At 33.0% G+C, this 19,956-nt stretch overlaps 1 protein-coding gene across 5 annotated transcripts in view; it reads right to left on the reverse strand.

Moving 5' to 3' along the window:
- Positions 1 to 1,093: 1,093 nt before the first annotated feature.
- The window catches only part of LOC122717208 (cAMP-specific 3',5'-cyclic phosphodiesterase), a 164,534-nt gene continuing 145,671 nt past the window's right edge, over positions 1,094 to 19,956 (reverse strand). For all 5 annotated transcript variants that reach the window (XM_043941051.1, XM_043941052.1, XM_043941053.1 and 2 more), the window contains 6 exons: positions 12,736 to 12,829; positions 10,779 to 11,008; positions 5,894 to 6,157; positions 5,506 to 5,605; positions 4,733 to 5,394; positions 1,094 to 4,656 (listed from right to left, as the gene is read on the reverse strand). In XM_043941051.1, the coding sequence (XP_043796986.1) occupies positions 4,522 to 4,656; positions 4,733 to 5,394; positions 5,506 to 5,605; positions 5,894 to 6,157; positions 10,779 to 11,008; positions 12,736 to 12,829 (1,485 nt within the window). In that variant the 3' untranslated portion in view covers positions 1,094 to 4,521. The remainder of the gene's footprint in view (positions 4,657 to 4,732; positions 5,395 to 5,505; positions 5,606 to 5,893; positions 6,158 to 10,778; positions 11,009 to 12,735; positions 12,830 to 19,956) is intronic.

A 19,956-nucleotide genomic window follows, 5' to 3' on the forward strand; every position in this document is an offset into this window, starting at 1 on the left:
AATAATAATAACAAATTTCGCAAAAAAAAAAAAAAAAAAAGAATCTTACAAATGGAGGGAAAATCGACGAAGAAAGAAAGAAATTGAAAAGGATGAAAATTCATTTCGAATTTTGAAGAATAAATTTTGAGATCTCGATCGAGGGTTAAGGCTGCAACCAACTATCTTGATATACCCGTACTAATCACGCTAGAATAAGGATAGCCGCGTGTAAAAGACGCCTGATACATTTTTTTACCGAAAGAAAAAAAAGAAAAAAAATAAAAAAAAAAAAATAGAAGAGGAGATATCAGCGTTATCTCGAACCATGATAGAGTTAAGAGTGGAAGGGGAGTGGAAGTTACCCTAGAGTGGAACTTTAAAAAAAAAAAAAGAAATGAGATTAATACGCGTTTCAATGCGCTCCGTAATTCTCAATAGAGAAAAGAGAATTTTATCATATTTCAAATTTCGAGTTTTCGAAACGTCAAGCTTTGTACCGTGAAAACCACGATTCTTTGCGTGATCAATAATAACGTTTCGATGTTGGATTGAAGAAAGGAAGAAGAGAAAATATATACAGACATACACACACACACACGCACACACACACACACACGAACTATTACCATGATACTTATTAATGTAAATGGTTTTTCATTACTATATTATAGATGTTACTTAATAATATATTTACAAATAATTAAACGGGAGTTTGTGGTGGTTTTATTCATAAACCTTGACTGTCCTAATTTAAGAATCACATTTGGATGATTTTTTTCACAAATTTTTGCATCCTTCGAAATTTTTTTATCTAATTTATTATCTATTTTTTTTTTCTTCTAATTTTATCATTTGTTTTTATACTTTGTGGGATAATTTGAAAATTATTAGAGTAGAATATATACAAAAACATTTTGAAACCGTAATGAAATCTTTTTCCAAGTGTGTTTCATCATTAAAAATTGAATTTATTAAAAATATTAATTTATAACTCGTTCAAGTTACAGGTTATTGAAAAAATTTTTCCCAAAAAATTCTTTTTCTATAAATTACAAAAAAAAAAAAAATCTATGGAGATATGTAAATGATGAAAAAAAGGTGAACAACAAAGTTCCGACAATAAATATGTTTTATTACACATATATCTCGTACGAGGGTTACACGATATTAATACATGTTCATTTAACTGTCCAGCAATCAAACACGTTGTATTCATTTTTCATTTCATCTTTTTTTTTTCTTTTTTTTTCTTTTTTTTTTTTTTTCTTTTTTCTCTTTAATTCCTCTGTCACCTCTCGCAATCATGAGCGTCTTATCATCGTGACCATGTCGCTTGATACACGTCATCGTCATCACCATTGTCATTTCGATCGTAATTCTTAAATATACAATAAAATTGCACACATAGTCACCTCATGAAAATCATCATCTCGACAAGTTACAACTTGTGATACACGTTAAAACATTATTAATTAGTCACGAGAGGAAGCTTGCGATATATTATAGATTCAGTTCAACTGAAATCAAGGGAGGAGGGTAAAAGAAAAAAAAAAGAAAACAAAATCGTAGATAGTATCGTAGTAAAGAAAATCTTGGAATTAAATCTATATAACGATATCAGGGCACAAGACAAACGGATAAAAAGGAGAAAAGAAAATCATACGTATTTTTTTACCTTTTTTTTCTTTCTTTCTTTTTTTTTTTTTTTTTTTTTTCTTTTTCTTTTTACTTTTTCCCGTCGTTCGATCGGTCGTTCTAGCTCGAACTTCTTGAATCTTCGCGTTCAAATTTGTATTTTCGAGCGGAATTCTTGAAGGGATCCCAAAATGGAACAGCGTCATGTCAGTTCGTTTTTCAATTCATATCGTCTTTTTCGCGGTTAAACGTTTAATTATCATTAATTATCTGGTCGCTTACGCCCTAAAGAAGATTCGCTTGTTTTTTTTTTTTTATTCTTACGTATTTCTTTTTTTTTTAAAACTTTTTCTTACTTTTTTTTTTCCTTTTTTTTTTTTTTTTTTTTTCATTTACAGGTTAATTTCTCAGCTTAATATCTAGTCGTGTACTCGTAGCCTTACGTAAATTATTCTTAATGATCTAAGCTTGGTGGCCAGCACCAAAAAACACTCACTAGATTCACTGCCTACGGACACAGATACGGGTTTCGCCTCTTTCTCGAGCAACTCGCGCGCGTCGGCCATTTTGTTTCGCTTAGAGGGAACCATTTTCTTATCGTCGTCGAGTCGAATATCGCTCCTGTTCTACGAGAGTCTCATTGATATCTCTCTCTCTCTCTTTCTCTTTCTTTCTCTCTTTTTTCTTCTTATTCATTATTAGTTAATTGTATAAAAAAGGAAAATAAAAAGCATCGTAGAAAAACGCAAGATCCGATGGGAATTTACAAAGAATATATTAGGGTGATAATTTCGATGAATGTGCTTCGAGAAAGAGTGCGACGAAGAATCGACGCTCGATTATCGAGACGACGTGACTTTTCCGACTAATGCTCGAGCGCCGATCCTTTAAATTTGAGCGATTCACAGACATCCAAGCGAGAGAGTACTTCGTTACTTCATTGTCTCGATTTTTTTTTTTTTTAATATTTTCTCAGTATTTTTTCATTTTTGTTTTCTTTTTTTGGTTCATAGTAGTCTCGTTTCTTTAACACATCGAACTGCAAGAAACCTAGCTAATTAATTCTCCACCTCATTTAGTTCCCTAAAATAATCTACCATCGCTAGAAGCCAGAACGCGCGATGATTTCTCGCTGTTTGTTCGCATCGTGTGTTTTTTCGATTATGATATATATATATGTATATATATATATATATATGTATATGTATATATATATATATATCATCTTTTTCAAATTCTTTGTTTATTCAGGATGAAGAAGAAAAAAATTCAAAGTTCGATCTTTCTGTTCGTTACCCGAACGGCGTAGTGACTAACATTACTCTTTGGTTAAAAACGATCGCGTATATACGTGTGTAATGCATGTGTTTGTGTCTATTTGTGTGTATATGTGTATACGTGTGTGTGTGGTATGAATGAAACGAAAACAAAGCTTCAGAATCTACCGTAATTTGAATATAAACTCAAAGGAAAGGCCAGCCTTCTAATATTAAAATTAACCATTCATCCGCCCAGTGGCGTCATCTATCACGTTCATCAATATTTACAAACGCGATTCCTTCCAATTTTTCATCCCCTTTTGTCATAACATCCTCTACTAAGCTCTCTAGTCGGCGAGCGATGATTACGAAAGTCTTACGATTAGGGATAGGCTTAGTTCTAGACGAGTTATTAGGTAATTGTCAAGATGCAATCATCGGAGAACCAAGGATGAACGTAGAAAGCGCTGACGACTACTGTTTACTCTAGCTGTCTTCTTCTGATCGGCATCTAACCCCTGACCCTCCTCATCGATCACTCTTATCATCCTTCTTCCACTTGTCCCAACTTCGTGTCCTCTTTCTTCTTCTTCTTCTTCTTTCTCTGCGCACAGCATTTCTGGAGACGAAGAAACGACCATCCAACTCGAACAAATTCTTTTTTTTTTTTTTTCGACACATTTTCTTCGACGAAAGAAATTCGGCCCAATCATTGATCGACCGAGGGTCAGCTGGCTGCGCAAAAGATCCTCCGAATCGTTGAAGTATTACGGCCTGGGGCCGTTTGTACCGTGTAATTGATATGTCAATATAGGATCCTATCACTGAGGCGAGATGAGACTTTCTTGCGTTTCATTCTTTCTCCTTTTTTTTCCCCCTCGAGTCGCATCATTTCCACATTTTCTCATTCTATATTATATAGTAATCAAGGAAGACCGTGCAAAGACGATTATCTTTACACGTCCGCCTGGGTAATTATACAGGTACTTGGTGAAGAGATTCGTGCCCTCCGTTCGAGCCAGGTACGCGCCAATCTGGGGGGAGGGAAGGGACGCGATCGAACGACAACAAGTGGGTGGGGAGAGAAGCGACAATGGTAACAACGACGATGCTACATTCTCTGTCCGTCGAGGATGGTCCATCGTAGATGACGCTATCGTAGACGCCTCGAACCAGCCGAGACGCATCGATCGCAATGATCGCCGCTCGTTGCTGAGGCCCGCGTCAGCTTTGGAGCGAACGATCGCGTCAATGGGCAGCATCATCCTTCTTCTTCTTCTTCTTCTTCTTCTGGACACTTATCCTCCGAGCTGATTTCCCGCTTGTTGATGACGCGTGAGAAAAGACTTTTTCCATTTTTGTTCCAGAGGTAGTCTGAACTAGCGGCGACTAGACGTTCCATTCATTCGGTTACGTTTCTCTTTCTTTCGTTCGACTTTTCCCCTTTCTCTCTCTTTTTCCGTCCTTCTGTTCCGAGACGAGACACCTTCCACCGTTCCGGGGAGTGGAGAGCTTGGCCAAAAGGTCAATAGGTCGACACAAAGAGACCTGGCCAGCGGCAGCGAGTTAACTGTCACTGACGCACACGCCACCAGGTCTGCTGCACCTTCTCGTGGAGCTTTCTGCAAATACCCGCGAGCCTCCGTCACATCCCAGCCTCTGCTGCGTTCTCATCCGTCTCACCGCCCCCTTCCTCGCTCGCCAGGATCGTTTTCGCAGCTCCAACCGTATCCCCGATTTCCGTTGTTTCACCTGTCTCGTCGCCTTCCTCCAGTGTCACCTGGAGCAACAATTGATTTAGAGGTTAGATTCACTATGGGTGAATTCGATAAGCGAAGGTACAAATTAATTCTTACCTGGAAGTGTATCCTATCGGATTGCTGCTCGTTCCCTTGCTGCTGTTGCTGTTGATCATCAGAAGGCGGCGACGGAGGGATCATAGATTGATACCAGTCTCGATTCTCCTCTAACGTATCCAGGATATCCTGAGCATCCGGGTGTACAAGGTCGGCCCAGGTTTCCCAGAGAGGGTGCACGATATAATCTATGAAGCCGACCTGCGACTTCTCGATAGTGGCACTGTGCCTGTCACACATCGGGCTTATATCCATGTTCTGCTCGCGTTCCCGATCCCCTTGAAGGAAGAATTCCTCCATCAACAGACCCACCCATCGCCGATAGAGAGGCAAAGGTTTGGTAGGATTGGACAGGTCGGCACAGTGGACCAGGTTCTCCAGGACCTGGATTCGGTCCGTGTAGTTGTCCAACAGAAGCACGCCAGAACCAGCCACCTTCTTCGTTTCCACCATAGTCTTCAGATCGGCCAACAGAGACATGTGCTTGGACATATCTGTAGATAGGACCATGTCGATTACCATCTTCCTAAGCGTCTGGCGTTGCTTCTTCGTCATGTTGACGAAAATGTCGCAGCCTTCGTTCTGAAGTAACTTGAACGCCACTGCCAGGTGGTGGTTCTCCAGAACGGACTCGTCATTGTACATTAGGGCGAGCTCGGAGCCTAACACAGGATTTTTTGATTCTTATTCTATATTCAATCAAATCTCTCAATACCCAATTATAGTGATTACAAATAATTATTATTGAATCGTCTAGGTGATGAAATACTCACTCGAATTTATAAGGAACTGGTTGGTGAGTCCAGGATGGTCCACGTCGTGAATGGTGGCTGCAAACAGAGCGGCTGTGATTTCCAACGGCGTGAACACGGACTGCAATCATGCGGAAACGTTTCGATTAATCCATCAGTCGACATTGATCCACAACATCGATCCAAGTTCAGAAGTTTAATTAATTTGAATTTAATTAATATGAATCCTGAAGGCAAGGCATTTAACGGATCAAGTAAATAATAACACACTCTTTCAGCGTTGAAACAACGATCTATCGATCTAACGATCTGATTAGAATTTTTTTTTCTTTTTTTTTGTTTTACCGATAGAAGAGAGTTAAAATTGTTATTTATGGATACTTTATCAACGATAAATGATAATATTAACCTCGAGTGCGGGTGTGTTGAGCAGAGTGTGAGTAGATTGGGTCACATCGGCGGCATGCAGGCTATTGTGGAAGGGATTGTCTTTGACGTAGTGATCCTCGAGGGTCATCATGAAGGTCACAAAGGTCTTGGGTGGTATGGCCAGCGATTTGAGCAAATCCCGGGTCTGGAAGGCTGTGTAGGCGACGCAGGTCAGCGGTCTGTTGTTGCTTAATTCGCCTATCCTGAAGATATCGATGCCCCATTTGTCGATGTCTGAGAGAAGCTATAAATATCACAAATTAAGGTGAGTTCATGAATGATTCATTTTTTTTTTATCGTCATAGAACAGAGGGTAAAAAAAGATTTGTATAAAATGAGATTTCTAATAATAATAATCTAATCTTTTTTTTCTTTTTTAATCTTTTAATCCTTAATCTCTGATTTATCAAAAATATTTATGTGTGATTTATTATCACACGCACACACACACACGCGCGCGCGAGAATATTTTGATTTGTTTATGATATTGAAAACAAATTATCTTCTAGAGAAATGTAAATTGTCTGTTTATTTTCTGGCTCGAACAGATTGATCTTTCAGACATTTTTTTCGAAGACTGAATCCACTGAAATTGATTCTGGGAAAAAAATCAATTAGCACCGACTCGATTAGAAGGTTGTTAATTGGTTAAAAAAAGACTCGAGAAAATTGTTAAATGAAGCAATTAATATCATTTAACGTAATCCCAATTTTCAAATTATATCACTATGATAATAAAAACGTATAATTGTAATAATAATGATAATGATAATAACTAACTTTGTAATACATCAGCGGTGGGCGTGAAAATAAATTTTCTTCCGCTTAAAATATTCCGAATTTCAAATTGTTTGTTAGAATTTCAAGTAAAATTATCAAGAAATTTATCAAGATCTTGATAGAATCAAGCAATCAGGATTAATTTAAACATTCGACCCCCATTTAGCTAAAACAAACAAACAAACGATTGGCCACTGTCGCGGGCTAAATAAGGAGTTGGCATCGCGTTTAGCGATTCCGAGCCGGTACGCGTGGGCTCGGGGACGATTCTAAGACCTCGAGAGAGAGGCCTGCTTAACCTGCTGGCTGCATCTGACCAGGAAGCGCCTTTATTAGCATACAAAAGCGGTAGACGTTGATTATGTGAAAGTTATATATATATATATATATATTCTCTATACGAGGAAAGAGGGAATCGATTATGCATGATGACACACGAAATTCCATTGTCAAGCGTGAAAATAAATTTTCGATTGAAATTCTTTTTTTATTTTATTTTGACGCGATGGAACAGGAAATGCTCGATGCTCGATCGATCGAATAATGATAAATCGAATAAGTCGAATCGGGATATTCCACGGATAAGAGAATGAAACGTTAAACGCAGAGGTGGAAATTATCATGATAGAGTTAATTATTTAAATTTGATTTTTGAACGAAACTCTTCGCGAACGATTTTTTTTTTTTTATCGTTTGAAGATTAAAAATAGAAGGTGTTTGAAATTGTTGCAATACAATGATATTATTGATATATAATCGGAATTAGAAATTTAGCTTAAAGAATACAGAAAAGTGAATTCTGAATCGATTCGAAAAAACAAGCTAGGGTTTGTTGGGTAAATAAATCCGAGAGTATTCGATTCGGCATTCGGGTTTACTCGGAATCGAACTCTTAAAACGCGAAACAAGACGCAGATCAGGCAGACCCCCGCTCAAAGATTCTGGAAAAATTAAAATTGGAGGTTATGCCGAGAATTTTGTCGAAAATTTTAAACAAAACAAATTTTTTTTTACGTCATACGGTAAAATCAAAATATACGAAATATAAAGTTAAATAGAATATTTTTAAAAACGTACCTCACAAGATGCACAGAAAAGAAAATTCCAGGAGAACAGAAAATTTTTCTTTATTTATAAAAATTGCACGCAACTTCGATTCCATTCTCATTTTCTTTGCTATGATATATTACAAAATTGAGGTGCAAAAAATAATTATGGCAATGATAAGAAATTCTAGAAACTGGGTTATCGTTGGCTACTACACCGACCTCGTCCCAAATTTTTCGTCAACGTGTGAGTGCCACGATCGTAAACAGAAGCGGTATCGACCTTTCGAACGATCGACGTCTATTATCAGTTTTACGGTGGATCACGTACGATTTAACGATGGCGGCGCAAATAGACTTTTCGATGGAAACAGAGGAATGGGGGTACACGATTTTACGACTCGCCGCAAATTTTTATCTCTTTTCCGCAGTCGAGAATTCACTGCAGCAGAGAAATAACCACTAGATAAGAATAAAATTAAATATATAAAACATTAAATATATTATAAATTATATAATATAAATAATTATAAAATATATATAAAATATAAAATATAAATAATATAAAAAATTATATAATATAAATTATTATAATAAACATTAAATTTTAAATATTAAATATATTATAATTATAACATTATAATATTATAAACATTAAATATATATTATAATTAAATATATAAAGAATTAAATATATGAAACAGAAGAATTCGAAATTGTTTATCACTTGATGAAACTCGATCACGTATCAATGTTTTACGATCTATTTCACCGATCTGACAATCAATGTTTGTCCTGATTTATAAACAAACGAAGATGATTGAAAAATTTCCACGATAATACAGTTCGAGAAACAGTGTGTTTGAATTAGTTGGATTTTTTTTCCCCTCTTCTTCAGTTCATCTTTTCTCCCCTCTGACCCTTTTGTTTGCCCTGTTAATTCATAAATAATGAATACAAATATTGAACAAACGAGGACATCGTTCGCCAGATAGGGAAATTTCCTAGATGAGATGATGCAATGTACATTGATGCAGAACTGTATCGCGCCGATGGATCGAGATAAGGATAAGAATTCGAGGAACGAAAGGGATCAAGGATGATTTCACCGCGGAATATTTTGTCCCCATCGCGTGGAATATCTCTCCGTTCCATCATCTCTCGTAATTTATTGTCATTATATCGCCGAAATTTAATATCATCAAATCGTTAACCAATTTATCGTAGGTGTTTTAACCAATTTATCGTATGTATATATGTACCTGCATCTGGGTTAACGAAACATCTCGAGGTTCCTCTACGAAAATGGAATCTTTGAAGTGATCCAGAAAAAGAAAATGTGTCACAGATATAAACAAAGAAGTATATACGATCTAATACATGCGTACAAAAATCGTATAAACTCGTCTTTGAACTATATCAGAGATCATACGTATTTTTTTTCTTTTTCTTTTCCTTCTTTTTGGCTAAAATCAACAGGGAAGCAGAGTTAATACTCTTTGATTCGTGGAGGAATGGAGACTGCAGAAGATCCTCGTGTAAATTTAATTTAATGGATTTAAAGGGATTTTTATAATCGTGATTCCTATATGTAATTTAATCAATCAAAGAAGCGAAAGTTAATTTTTAAAATTTATTTAAAATAGAGAGGCTATTAATTTCGTATATATAATCGTTTTCCATGGATCAATGTCTAATTCACGTTAGATAAATCACGTTAGATTTAAGTATAAGAGATAAGGCTGAAGAAGAAGATTGAAGTAATCCCTTATGCGATTTCCCACTCTATCAAACATTGAAACCGGTTGTGCAAGTGTTTTGAACACTTGCTGGGGAGACAACTGAATCCGTAATCGAGGCCTTCCGGATGAGTAGAAAGTGTAGAGTACCGTTAATTAATTTCGCTTTCGCGACATTCTGTTTCGCGTTCTGGGAACCGTGTTACGTAACATGCGAATGATTCATTTCACGAGAAGTTATTTAACGATTAACGACGATTGTCAATGATAATATCGAGCAAATCGTGATTCTTAGAATAATATCGTTGATTAAAATTAGAATAATTATAATTTATCTTCAAACTTAGATTTACCCAATTTTTCTTGATCACTAACTCTATGACACAATTACTTAAATTTATAAATACATAATTTTAATATGTATTTAAAATATTTAAAATATTTAAAATTATATTCAAAACGTGTGCGTGTGCGTGGAAATATATTAAAATATATTAAAATTACAAATTTCTACTATAGTATACTACAGTATATATAGTATACTATATACTATATACTATGATATTATAATAGATACTATATAGTGCTATAGATACAGTAGATACTATAGTATCTAATTTTTTCGTCAAATAAAAATTAATGAGAATTACTATTATATTATATACTATAATGTATTATAATAGATACTATATAGTGCTATAGATATAGTAGTTACTATAGTATCTAGTTTTTTCGTCAAATAAAAATTAATGATCAGAATTAATATTATACTATATACTATAATATATTATAGTAGATACTATATAAAAGTGCTATAGATATAGTAGATACTATAGTATCTAATTTTTTCGTCAAATAAAAATTAATGATCAGAATTAATATTATACTATATACTATAATATATTATAGTAGATACTATATAGTGCTATAGATATAGTAGTTACTATAGTATCTAGTTTTTTCGACAAATAAAAATTATTGATCAGAATTAATATTATACTATATACTATAATATATTATAGATATATATAGTAGATACTATATAGTGCTATAGATATAGTAGATACTATAGTATCTAGTTTTTTCGTCAAATAAAAATTAATGATCAGAATTAATATTATACTATACTATAATATATTATAGTAGATACTATATAGTGCTATAGATATATTAGTTACTATAGTATCTAGTTTTTTCGTCAAATAAAAATTAATGATCAGAATTAAAGCGAGACACGTTTCACTCGTCTTTTGTATTCAGGCCCATCGAACGATATCAAAGGAAGTAAAACTATTCCTACCTTGCCGAGCTCCTCCTCGTGGGGTGTCTCCACGCCGTGAAGCGGTACACGCTCCCCTGTGAAGCTGTTCGTGTGCGTGAGGGGTCGCTTCACACCGCTTATGTGGGACATCGCGGCCGGGCCTCTTTGGGCCCGGTCCTTCTTCTTTGCCACCCTCGCATCCGTACTTCCGGCTGCTGCAACCGCATCCTCGATCCGCAGGGAGGGTAGATCCAACTCTTGTTGCTTGTCTGTGAATAAAAGTAACGGATGATTTGTTGTTGAATACATTGGAAAGAAATATTTAGTATATTAATTGGTAGTAATTACAGTATTGTATATATATAATTTATAGTATTGTATAATAATATAGAGAATTAGAAAATTATTTTGTTAAATATAATGTGGAAAAATGTGATATAGAATAGTATATAAAGCATTATTAATAATTACAGTATTGCAGTAGTACAGTATAGTAGCAAAATGACAAGATAATTTATTTTTTGATTACTTTATAATATTGTATAATAATGTAGAATGGAGAATAGAAAATTATTTTATCAAACGTGTTAGGAAAAAATATAATGTAGTATAAAGTATAAAGCTATATAGTAATTATAGTATTTTAGTAGTATAATAGAATAGCAAAATGATGAATGACAAGATAATTTATTTTTTATTCCTTTATAATATTGTATAATAATGTAATGGAGAATTAGGAAATTATTTTATTAAATGTGTTAGAAAAAAATATTTAATAAAGTATAGAGCTGTTAGTTATTACAGTATTTTAATATAATATAGTATAGTAGAGTAGCAAAATGATGAATGATAAGATAATTTATTTTTTATTCCTTTATAGTATTCTATAATAATATAATGAAGAATTAGAAAATTATTTTATTAAATGTGTTAGAAAAAAATATTTAGTATAATGTAGTATAAAGTATAGAGCATTGTTAGTAATTACAATATTTTAGTATAATATAGTATAGTAGAGTAGCAAAATGATGAATGACAAGATAATTTATTTTTTATTCCTTTATAGTATTGTATAATAATATAGTGGAGAATTAGAAAATTATTTTAGCAAAATGATCAAAGATGGTTACATCAAGATGATTTGTTTCTTTTCTCTTTTCTTGATTACATTCAGTTACTTTCACAATTATGTAATGAGAAACAGAAATATTCAGCCTCTTGAAGGGATTATTCTTTTTTTTCTTTTTTTGAAAGTTGTTCTTGTTTAATTAATTTTCATTCAAGTAATCGAGGAAATAATAATTTACACGTAGAATTATTAAGAAACATGGTGAAAATAATACTGATTACGGTTTATAACGTTATCTAATATGACGAAATGATAGAAAGTATTAATTAAATAATCATCGTTTCGAAAATTTTAATCAATTATCCCAACACGTGCATAATTAATTAATTCGAATTCCATTATCGATTATTTCACTCGATCGAGAAATATAGGCCGTTATTCAATTTTTCAACTTATTTATAAATAATAAATGCGCGGGAAGTAATCTTAATCTGCATCTTTGCAACAACAAAGAGAAGGCAGTCCGCGTAAATAAGAAGCCGATTCCTCGTTTCACGAGCAAAAAGGAGTTGAGCGGCAGACAAAGAGCACAGAATGGGATGAATGATCGTGGAACATGTGTATGCATTTACGGAGTTTCAAGGGCTTTTAATGCGTAAGAGAGTCTACGTTATTCTTATTGTCCCTGATAAATCAGCTCCCGGTGTTGGCCTCGATAAAGTGGCAAATTATCTTCTTTTTTTCCCCTCCTCCCCCCCCCCCTTCCTTTCTTATTAGTTTTACGTCTCGTCTCGTATTTGGTTACACAAACGAACAATTAAAAATTCCTTCTTTCAATTTTAATCGAAGGAATAAGCTTATACATGGAACATATATTACACAATAATACAGGAATAATATTCCAAGTAGATTTTGAAAAAAACTTACCAAGGAAGGTACTGCATATGTATTCCGATATCTGGTTGCCGGATTTCGAGGATTCTGAGAAATGGGACAGCTCTTTGTTCAGCATACGCTTGAACTGTAATCAGAAAGAAAAATACACGTTTAATTAAATTTCTTTAGATTAGATTCATATTTTTTTTTTCATTATCCCTTAACATAACCTAATCTCCAATTTCTATTCGTTCATCGAGAGATATATATATAAGAATTTGAATCTCATTGTGAGACAATCACGTGGCAAAGATTGATCGGAACGCAAGCCGCAAAATCCAAGAATTCCAAGATGGACGCACATCTTGGATCCAAGTTATCTCGTAAAATTTATAATGTTTGCTCGTCTGTTGCGCGCAATTTCGACGCATATAGTTCGTTTAGACGTAGATCACCGGCTTCTCCCCGCTGTCACAAGCGTTATCAAGAGTTCATCATCTCAGCCAATGAAAGAATTCCTACGTCTACGTAGTTCGATGCAAATGGGATGGGTTGGAAGAAACGGCAGCAAGAGTGGACTGACCTGTTATCTCGATCGATACAAGTTCGAGATCTGTAACACTCTGTGTTTACTCTTCCAGCTGAGCAGCTCGTGCTCANTGTTATTTATTATTTTTTACATATATATGTAAGAGAATATTGTGTTTAATTATTAAGCTACGTTTCGAAGGAGATTTTTAAATATTCAGAAATGGTTTTTCAATTCCTTTGTCCCTGAATATATATATATTTTTTTGTTATTTGTTATTTAACTGTTAAAATCATCAGTCTAAAAGTTATATATATATATGTTAAAAATAGTTTATGAATTCTCATATTACCAAATATGGTCATAAATATTAACTATAACTGTAATAGATAGATTTCTGTGAATTTTGTTATTATATATATATATATATATATATATGTTAAAAATAGGTTTTGAATTCTCATATTACCAAATATGGTCACTTAAATATTAACTATAACTGTAATAAATAGGTTTCTGTGAATTTTGTTATTTATTATTTGTCATTCAGATATTAGAGTCATAGAAACTAAGTTGACGATTAACGAGTTTCAATGGTTATTTTTCACGAATAATAATTAGGTCATCATCGATAAATTATCGAACGTTCCTTCTCCAGCACGTAGAGGGCATGTCGCGAAGAAACGCGTGCTCGTACACCAATTTTGAACGCCAAAAGAAAAAAGACGATCGCTTCTAATTAATCAATGTCACCGTATAATCATAAATAAATTAGACTTAACCCGCACGAAAAAGAAGAGAAGCAAAAAAAAAAAAAAAGCTTAAAAGCTTAATTTTATCAATCTTTATTTTAATTACGGAGAGAGAAATAATATTATCGTGTCACGAGACTCTTTTTGACGAAAAAAATTTTTTTTATCGACCAAGAAAAGAGAGGAAGAAAAAAAAGGAAGAGAAGAATTTAATATTTTATATTATATTTTATAATATAAATATAATATAAACAAGAAGGCAATTTAATTAATATTTTAGGTAAGAAAAGTTTAATATTTTATATTATATTTTATAAACGAAACACTCGTTACGTAACGCAAGTGTAAGTATAAGAATAATCGTAACATTTTAATTAAATCGTCATCGATCAAATCAATCGATAAGGGTATCGATTATGTCGTCATCGGGATTAATCTCGCGTGTAATTTGTCGATCGGCCCGCATTAAACTCTGTGATTGCCCGATAAAGTGTGTAATCGAGTTCATCGATTCGCGATATTTCCAAGCCAACAGGCGGCGGCTGCGTCACCGATACGCACATTTCCCCCTCTCCCTGCGAATCTCCCTCGTGCGCCGGTGGAGTTGAATTGATAATTCAATTTTTTTCCCGCGTGTCGTTTTTCTCTTCTTTTTTTAAAAACGATCGATGGACACGTCTCTCTCTCTCTCTCTCTCTCTCGACGTTATGCAACGTATTAAGATAGGTCAAGGATAAATTTTGCACGGCTGGCGCGTTCCACGAGGAGGAAATTGGATTGAAGAAGTTATAGAAGATTTATACAAGATTTATAGCCCGTTTTGAGGTTCTTTGCGAAGGAGGAAAGAAATTCTGTCTTCTGGACGGAACGGTGTCTATGAATGATATTTTTATTATCAATTAATTCTCGATAAAACAGGTTGACAACAAAAGTCATATGACGAGGAATATTATTTATTTATTGATCGTTTTAACTTTTATTCGATATTAATTGTTAATTAAATATTACGTGACCCGTACGAGACTTTTCTTGGAATAATTTAATTTCTTTTTCCTCCAACAAATATTATTGAAAAACTTAACTTGTGTTCAAAATAAACATCGCTAATAATAACTTCATCGACTGTAGAATATAAATATTTGATCCAAGCAATTCGAGATGATATTTCAACACTATAACTATCATATATCGTTCTTTTTTTTTTTTTAAACTACAATTATAATATACATAGATATAATCTAAAAGAATACTGTACACCTATGCTGAATATTCATCAAAAGTCTTGAAACACGCATGGTAAATGTCGTACTTGATTACCTCATTCATCGATTTAATGTAAGAGATGTAAATATTATAAACGATAAGATGATGAACGAATAAAAATACACGCAAGAACATATACAATGTGATGTAATTTTCTTATCAAAGAATACGTAGCGATCAAAGTAATCTAAATCTATTATCTAGGATAAATCATTATGATAAACTACTGGGTACTACTGATCATTTTCAATTATTATCACGAATGACGTGTTCTGACTATCGTTAATCAAGCTATCATTGTTCAAGTTCTTTAAATCCTCCTTTGGAAATTACCACTCGATAATTTTTTTATCTTCTCGGTAAGGAAAACTTTCTCGTATCTTGGAAAAATTCAGTGATCGGAAAATTTTACGATCGAAATAGCGTATATCTGATATCAGTCGAAACGCAATCTACAAGTTTTTCAAAGCATTTCAGTTAAACGAAATGTATTATAAAATGAGTTGTTCTGAAAATTATACTCTCTTTGTGTAAATTGTAAAAGTAATGAATTGATCCTTTTTTTTGCTTTAATTATGTTATATCGTGAATAAATTATAGGCACGATGGATAATTAATCTTTGTTGAATTCTTGTTGTCAATAAAATTTTGTTATAGTTATACGATTTTGTTAATGAAAGCAGAGATAAATTTTCGAAAAGAATATTATCCACGATGTATCGATCTATTTATAAGAATTGATAATGATTAAGCAAGGCTTAATAACGTTAATATCAAGAAAATATAAATGTTCTAAAAATAGAAAAAGTTGTTGTAATAAAATGGAGTAAATAGGCTTACAATATTTAATAATAGATTGGAAAATAGATATTGATTCGAATTTTTAATTCTATTATCTAATTCTTATTTCGATATTATTTTCTTTGTTAATTAATAATTTTTTATTTGTCGACAGAAAAGAAATCATTGAAAGTGTTTTTTATAAATATCGATGAGTTAAGAAAATAATAATAAAATTTCTTTTGTACGTTTAACAATAAGATCCTCTTAAGGCATTATCTGTACACGAAAAAGTGTATAAATAAACTCACTATACTTTTATTGTTAATTATCAATTAATTCTCGATAAAACAGGCTGACAACAAAAGTCATATGTCGAGGAATATTATTTATTTATTGATCGTTTTAACTTTTATTCGATATTAATTGTTAATTAAATATTACGTGACCCGTACGAGACTTTTCTTGTAAACATTCTAAATCGCACGTCGATTGATAACGCTTATCACTAGGATTCTTTTTAAAAGTTTTTTCCGTACTTTCTTCAGATAAAAGCAATTTGAACGAAAAGTTCTCTTTGTTAAAAAAAACTCCTTACTTCGTCCTTTTCTTTTTCAATTCACAGATTTATAAGTGGAATAACCTTTCGCGAAATTTAAAAAGTGAAAAAAAATTCATTTCACAATTTCCAGTTTTTCAAATTCCTCCAATTTAAAAAGAACAAAACCAAGATCCAAATTGAAACGGAATTCTATATTAATTCATTCCCAAAATTCTCAATTTCCAGTTTAAACCAGTCCAAAAAATTCCCTCCAAAATATTTAATTTGAAACGTAATTCCAATTAGATTCAATTCTATCCATCATCATCTCGTGACCATTCATATATACGATACAATTAAAATTTAAACCAGTCCAAAAAATTCCCTCCAAAATATTTAATTTGAAACATAATTCCAATTAGGTTCAATTCTATTATCTCGTGACTATTCATATATATATAGGATACAATTAAAATTTAAACCAGTCTAAAAAATTCCCTCCAAAATGTCCAATTTGAAACATAATTCCAATTAGGTTCAATTTTATTATCTCGTGACCATTCATATATGTAGGATACAATTAAAATTTAAACCAGTCCAAAAAATTCCCTCCAAAACGTTTAATTTGAAACATAATTTCAATTAGATTCAATCCTATCCATCATCATCTCATGACCATTCANTATATATATATATATATATATACAATACACTCCCAAAATTCTCAATTTCCAATTTAAACCAGTCCAAAAAATTCCCTCCAAAACGTCCAATTTGAAACATAATTTCAATTAGATTCAATCCTATCCATCATCATCTCGTGACCATTCATATATATATATATACTTTTACTCAGAATCTGAGAATCGATTTCTCAAATCAGATGTCACGTCTCAAATCAGAGTGTTGATTCTTCCGCGTGCCCGCCATTTCGTAGAAAAATTATGCACCGCGCGAATTACGCGCTAACGATTCGATCAACGCGCGTTCGAGAGCCGCGCACGACGACAAGATAGCGTTAATCCATCGCGATATGTTACTGTAAACAAAGTAGATAAAGCATCGATGATATCTGAATATTGGAAAACAAGATTCAACCGTGTAGCATATACATATATGTGTACAGCCTGAATCGATCGCCTCTGTTTCCACAGGAGAGATAGAGATAGAGATAGATATAGAGATAGATATAGAGATAGAGAGAGAGAGAGAGAGAGAGAGAGAGAGAGAGGGGAGGATTTTCGACGATCGAAAAATTGACTCGTTTAACCGATTTCGAATCGAGGAGGAGGGTGGAACTTTAATATTATTCGATAACGTGTACGGTTGTCTCATCGTCTCTCGAACCAGTTTTCTTCGTTTTTTTTTCCTTTTTTTTCCTTTTTTCCTTTACTTATTGTACGCAAATGTGTGACGTCAAGGAGGAGGAGGAGGAGGTACGATCATCGTTATTCATCGTTATTTCTTGTGGGAGATCGAGAGGAAGGGAGAGAATTTTATTCGTTTCAAGAAGGCTCGCTTTGTCTCGGAATTTTCATTGTTCATTATTCGCGCAACATAGTTTCTGAGAGATATAATTTATAATTTCGAAACGGGATGCATCTGTTGGTTAGATAGACATTTCGAATCCATTGTTTCGTTCGTAAAGCATTAATTATCCGCGCGTGAAACGGAAAATATTCCGTTTCATCTTCTGCGATCCCTTCTCTAAGCGTACGAAAGTGTAATTGTTGCTTCTGTATATTCTCCGGATTTCCGTGGTTCAATCAGGTGAACGAGTAGAGTAAAAAAAAAAAAAAAGTATTTAACCACTAACTGGAAATCAGGGAAATTCTTTTCTTGGTGAACGATACCGTGGAAAATCTTTTGACGGACAGATACATTGATGTTTGCTTTCACGGAGAAAGAAATATAAGATATTTATTAAAATGTAATGTAATAAGAGAATTAAAATGTAAATGCTGCTTTCATCGTGAAATTTTTCTCATTGAGCAAGATCGAGGCTCTTGGTCCTGTTTCAATTTAATTAAATCAAATTAAGATGTAACACGACCCGAATAAACTTTTAACGAAACTCGAGGAGATATTATTGCCCCGTGGAGGGGCAGAACGGTCGATAGATCGATTTTTTAACAGCCACCTTGCCCCGGTTCCGCCGACATTGAAGGTCCTTGAGCCTCGTCAAGATATCGATCGGCGAAATGAGACGTTAATCCTCTCTTGTTGACACGACATATGGCGTGAGAATCGAGATTTTTGAAGATTTATTAAATTTATTAAATTCCGGCAATCATTCTTGTTTTATTTTATCAAAGGATATCGATCCATTGAACGGGATCAATTTTAGTGGAAAATTTCTTAGGGATTAATATTCGAATATTCTTATTGTAGAAAAAAAAAAAAAAAATTATCAAAAATTCAACGTAATTCAACTATTTGCAATTTTGATTAAGAATAATTGCAGTTTCAAAAATTGAGGAAAAAAAAGTCGAATTTTTGTATCATAAATTCATCTGTTTACCAAATGATCCAAAGATTCTTTTTGAAATTATCGTGAAATTCTCGAAATCAACAATCTTCTGAAGATAAATTTTTATTTTATCATTTTATTGTATGCATTAAGATGTGGATCTTGATAATTATCAAATCTTGAATCGACGTGCAAATTGCATAATTGCAAAGTAAAAAATTTATTATACAATTATTCAAAAGATGATATTACAAATTTGTAGATAAGTTTTCGGAATTAAAATTATTATCATAATTTCATCATCGGAACATCATCATCATCGCTTTAAAAATGTATCTTTCATCTCATCAATGAAGATCAAACAATTATTTGTTCAAGTTACTTCACAATAAGAACTTTGATACGAATTGAATTTCTTTTTCATATATTAAAAATTATTCAAAAATATTCGAGAAAGTAATTATTATATAATACTTTACGTCAAGGATTGATTAAACCTATTAGTTGATCGTAAAATTCTTAAGAATATTGAAAAAAAATAAATTAAATTACTGAAAGTTCGTTTCAGATTACCTAGAACTTCCATCGCATCATATTTTCTACAATAAAATATTCACAATCAAGCAACGAATCCATCTCATAGAATGAATATCAATGAATATTATATAATCTTTTAAAAAAAAATCTTTAGACCAATCTTTATAGAATTTCGAAAAACCAATCATCATTTAATCAAATCTTTCGTGTTAAAATCACGATTATGTAAAAAGCCAAATCTAAATCCTAACAAATCACCGTCTAAATTCTTCCAATCCCTATCTATCCATCTATCCATCCATCTAATTCTCATCTCGAGATAGGATCAAATCATTTTCTCCTCAAATTAATCCAACAAGATTTTCTGTTCAAATTCAAATTTACAAGAGCAACGCGAAAC

This window comes from Apis laboriosa, unplaced genomic scaffold, assembly GCF_014066325.1.
Source record: "Apis laboriosa isolate Shangri-la unplaced genomic scaffold, ASM1406632v1 scaffold4_cov146, whole genome shotgun sequence".
Lineage (NCBI taxonomy): Eukaryota > Metazoa > Arthropoda > Insecta > Hymenoptera > Apidae > Apis > Apis laboriosa.